Source organism: Sturnira hondurensis, unplaced genomic scaffold, assembly GCF_014824575.4.
Source record: "Sturnira hondurensis isolate 20B ecotype Veracruz unplaced genomic scaffold, ASM1482457v3 Scaffold0022201, whole genome shotgun sequence".
Lineage (NCBI taxonomy): Eukaryota > Metazoa > Chordata > Mammalia > Chiroptera > Phyllostomidae > Sturnira > Sturnira hondurensis.
In genome coordinates, this window is record NW_028094832.1 from 8,342,421 (window position 1) to 8,346,539 (window position 4,119).

Genomic DNA, 4,119 nt, shown 5'->3' on the forward strand with positions numbered 1-4,119 from the left:
CCAGCCTGCAACCCAGGCATGTGCTCTGACCAGGAATTGAACCAGCGACCTTTACTTTTATGGGATGATGCTCAAGCAACTGAGCTATGCCAGTCAGGGAAAAGAATCTTCAATTTTTTTGCATGCCAATTTATTAATGAACACAGTAACTATCAGCAAATGTGCTGTTGAACATAACTTTCCAAAGGAGAGTAAGATTTAATACAGAGCCCACCTCATTTTCTTTCCCTTTCCCCCATTTTGTCATGAGATGGGGCCATAGCTGTCCATTTAAGAGACAGGAAGCACATTTTGATAGTAAACACTGATCGGTAAAAATCCCTACCCTCACTGCCCCTTTGGAATCTGCAATCAGGTTTTTAGAAGTTCTGACAGTTGCTTCCTCAAATTGTCCCATTTAAAGTGAACATAAGGTGTTCTCTTCACAGCCAAACCACGCAGCCCAGAGGTGCTGGATGAACACGGTGAACACGCAGTGCAGCAGTCCACAGAGCTCCTCTCTCGGACCCCAAGACTACTGCTGAGTAGCCCCTCACGTGGTTTTGTGCACAGGATCAATAATGTGGCTGTGACTGGGGAGAGACTGCTGAGTAGCCCCTCACGTGGTTTTGTGCACAGGATCAATAATGTGACCGTGACTGGGGAGAGACTGCTTCGACTAACGTGCTTCGCTCTTCTTTCCCTCCTCAATGTGAAAATCAAGGGCTTAATTTAGTGACACGGGGACAACAGAAAAGCACCTGGCGCTGTCAACAAGCTGCTGGCGTACAAGTTTATTTTTGGTCAATAAATACTTTTGTACTCACCTTGAGTGATGTGTTTTACAGTAAAAAGTTTGAGCGAGGACTTGGGGCCTGTCCTTACAGGGTCAGTGAACTGCTTATCAGCCGTACAGAGGGCACTGCGTGTGGCGGTTCCGAGAACATGTGGAACTGTGAAAGGGCTGTTTCATTTTATGTAAAAATATGTGCATCTACAGATGAATTTAAATTTATAAACTCTGTGAAGGAATCTCATTTATATATAAAACAAATTTAATCAAAGAGGTAGGGCAGGGGTTAGGCAGGTTTCCAGAATTTTTCATTCTTGGACTCTGTTTATTTCCATGTAGAAATCTTAGTTCCAGTGGTAACTGGCCTAGTGACTACTTTAAAAACTGTAAATACTAGAAAAGGTTGTGGTAACAACACCTTTCCATTCTGTATTGTTTTTAGTAGTGGGGTGCCCAGGGTGTACCTCCATCCCTGAGAAAAGGACACCCTTCCCAGCTCACACCTGGCTGGAGCGAGGAGTGAGAACACGGCAGCACCAGGTGAGACACCTGGTGGGACAGTCCCAGGTGGGACTGGGTGACAGCGGGGCTCCCGTGGGGCTTCACACCTGCAAGCGAATAGCTGGGCGGAACTTACATGCATGCTGGGAGTAGACTGGGAATTTAAGTTTTGGGGGGTATTCTTTACCTTTGGAAAATGTAGTCATATTTACAAATCACTTTTTAAAAACTGTCTGACTCATAAAGGAGTAATAATTCATATGCAGCCTTAGGAAATAAAGACATCCTATCATTGTGTCCTTTTCATCGTACTTTTTTTTGTACCTTGTAAGCTTATTGCTAATGCCTAAAACATGTTTCTTACTGTGTAATTGGCTCCTCCTCTCCCCCAGCAAAATAACTTAAAACTGTTAGCCACTAGGTCCATTGCTAAAGATTCTGCATCAGGAAGTTGAATCCTTAAGCACACAGCCTTTAGAATCGATGTAAGTTAAGACTATTGCTACACGTAACAGTCCTGGGTTCCAGGGTGGGAGCTTCCCTGGCTCTGTGTGTGTGTGTGTGTGTGTGTGTGTGTGTTTCATAGCACAAGTAGAAACAAACTGACTGTAACTTGGAGTCTATCACCACCTCTGTCATTGAACTACTTGATCTGGGCCATGAAAGCCTCACATCTTCTCATCTATTAAGTGGGGAGAAGAGTCCTACCCAACAGCTTTTTAAGTGAAATCTTTCATGTAAAATTAGTAGGAACTAATGCCTGAATTAGACCTTCCTCATAAATAAGGCACAGCTTGTTAACAGACGGCCTGCCGCGTCACAGAGCCTTACACATCCAGCCCTTTACAAAAAGGCTTGTTGACTCCTGCTCTTGTCTTAGTCCATTACTTGGACCCAAGACAACTCAGAGCTATCTTTCCATCAACTGAAACAACTGCCTCCTCAGTGTAGGGATGTTTTCCTCAGTAACAGGAAACGGGACATCATTTAACAATTACTGAGTGCCTGAAGCACACGCTGTAATTATTCCCACTAACGCACTCCTGCTGGTCACCGCTCCTCCTTGGCCACAGACTCCTTCAGGGCAAAGGTGGTTTACCTGCCTGGTGATGAGCCCAGTACACCGTAGGTACTTTAGAGATTAAATAAGCAAAGTAAAGTGTTTTAAGGTAACTATCTCAAAATATTTTGGAAAACAAATTTAATCATTACTAATTGTTGGGGTTAACATGGGAAGATACTTCAGTGTGCTCCCTTTAATATATACTTTAATATGTACTTATACCATCTGCCATTTCCTACATAACCTGATATATACATGGTTTAAACCATCCATTACCTGCCTTTTGCTTTTTAAATAACATTTGATGTGACATTTAAAGTACTATCCATTCTTTCTTTGAATCCTAATGCCCTTCTTTGACGGAGATGTTTAGGTGAAAGTCAAGGATGGTGATCACACTACCTGGTATAAAACAACTATTTTTTCAATCAGATCAAAATATCCTGCATCTTGCCTTCCTATGACATTCAATTCCCAAATGCTCGACAGCTGTTCAAGGATCATTAAAAACTGCAGAAGGCTTTGTAACAGAAAGAGCACATATGTAAGCTAGATAAATTAAAAATAGCAATGATTACTGAATTCCCCGACAGATCTTAATTGTCTTGAAATCTAAAAACTGCCACACCAAACACAGCTTTCAAGATTTAGAAATGAGAGATTGTTCCTTGCTTCTAAAAATGCTCTATTTTTCTCCATAGGAAAATGGCAGTTTTTCTACCAATAGTAAATAATCAAATTACTTATGTAAGCTAATCTGCTCTTCAATGAGCAGATGAATGCCTTTTTTAGATGATCTATACAGATCCCTGAATTGCCATCCTGTCACTACTCAGTGATGGATATTCAATTGCATTTGTCTGCATAAACAGTTCTGTTCAATCCAGAAGTCAAGTAGTATGATGGGACAGGCACAGTCAACAGTTCAATAAAAATGCAAATTTTTAAGCACAGAGTCCCAAATAAGATGGATGCAGCGAGGCCACTCCGAGACACATCATAATTAAAATGCCAAAGGTTAAAGATAAAGCGAGAATCTTAAAAGCCCCCAAAAAGAAGAAGTTAGTCACCCACAGGGGAATTCCTAAAAGACTGTCAGATGATTTCTCAAAAGAAACTGCAGGCTAGAAGGAATTGGCAAGAAATACTCAAAGTCATGAAAAGCAGGGACCTACAGTCAAGAATGTTCTACCCAGCAAAGATAACAATTAGAAGTGAAGGGCGGATAAAGAGCATCCCAGACAAAAAAACTAAAGGAGTTCATCATCACCAAACCACTATATGAAAAAGGGACTCATTTATGAAAAATATCAAAACTATGAACAGAATGGCAAAAAATACAAATCTATCAACAATTGAATCTAAAAAGCAAACAAGAACAGAGACAGAACCATGGATACAGAGTGTTTTGATGGTTGCCTGATGGGAGGGGGGGTGTGGAGAAAGGGGTGAAGAGGTGAGGGGGTTAAGAAGTACAAATAGGTAGTTACAGAATGGCCATGGGGGTGTGAAGCAGTGTAGGAAATGGAGTAGCTGAAGAATTTATACACATGACACATGTACATGAATAACGTTGGGGGGACTGCCTGAGGGAGTGGGAGGTGCTGGGTGGAGGGGGGCAAAAGAGGAAAAATTGGGACAACTGTAATAGCATAATCCATAAAATATAATAATACATTTTTAAAAATGCAATTTGTTAAATTATCAAAATGCACTTAATAAAGTAATAAACTTTCACACACTTCTTAGGTTTAAAAATGTCCTCTCAGGCTTTCTTTCTTTC

The 4,119-nt window shown here is 41.1% G+C and overlaps 1 protein-coding gene across 2 annotated transcripts in view; it reads left to right on the plus strand.

The window, feature by feature from the left end:
- Positions 1–806, plus strand: part of BORA (BORA aurora kinase A activator) — a 28,939-nt gene extending 28,133 nt beyond the window's left edge. For both annotated transcript variants that reach the window (XM_037034718.1, XM_037034719.1), the window contains one exon: positions 429–806. In XM_037034718.1, coding sequence (XP_036890613.1) covers positions 429–524 — 96 coding nt within the window. In that variant the 3' untranslated portion in view covers positions 525–806. The remainder of the gene's footprint in view (positions 1–428) is intronic.
- The last annotated feature ends 3,313 nt before the right edge of the window (positions 807–4,119 follow it).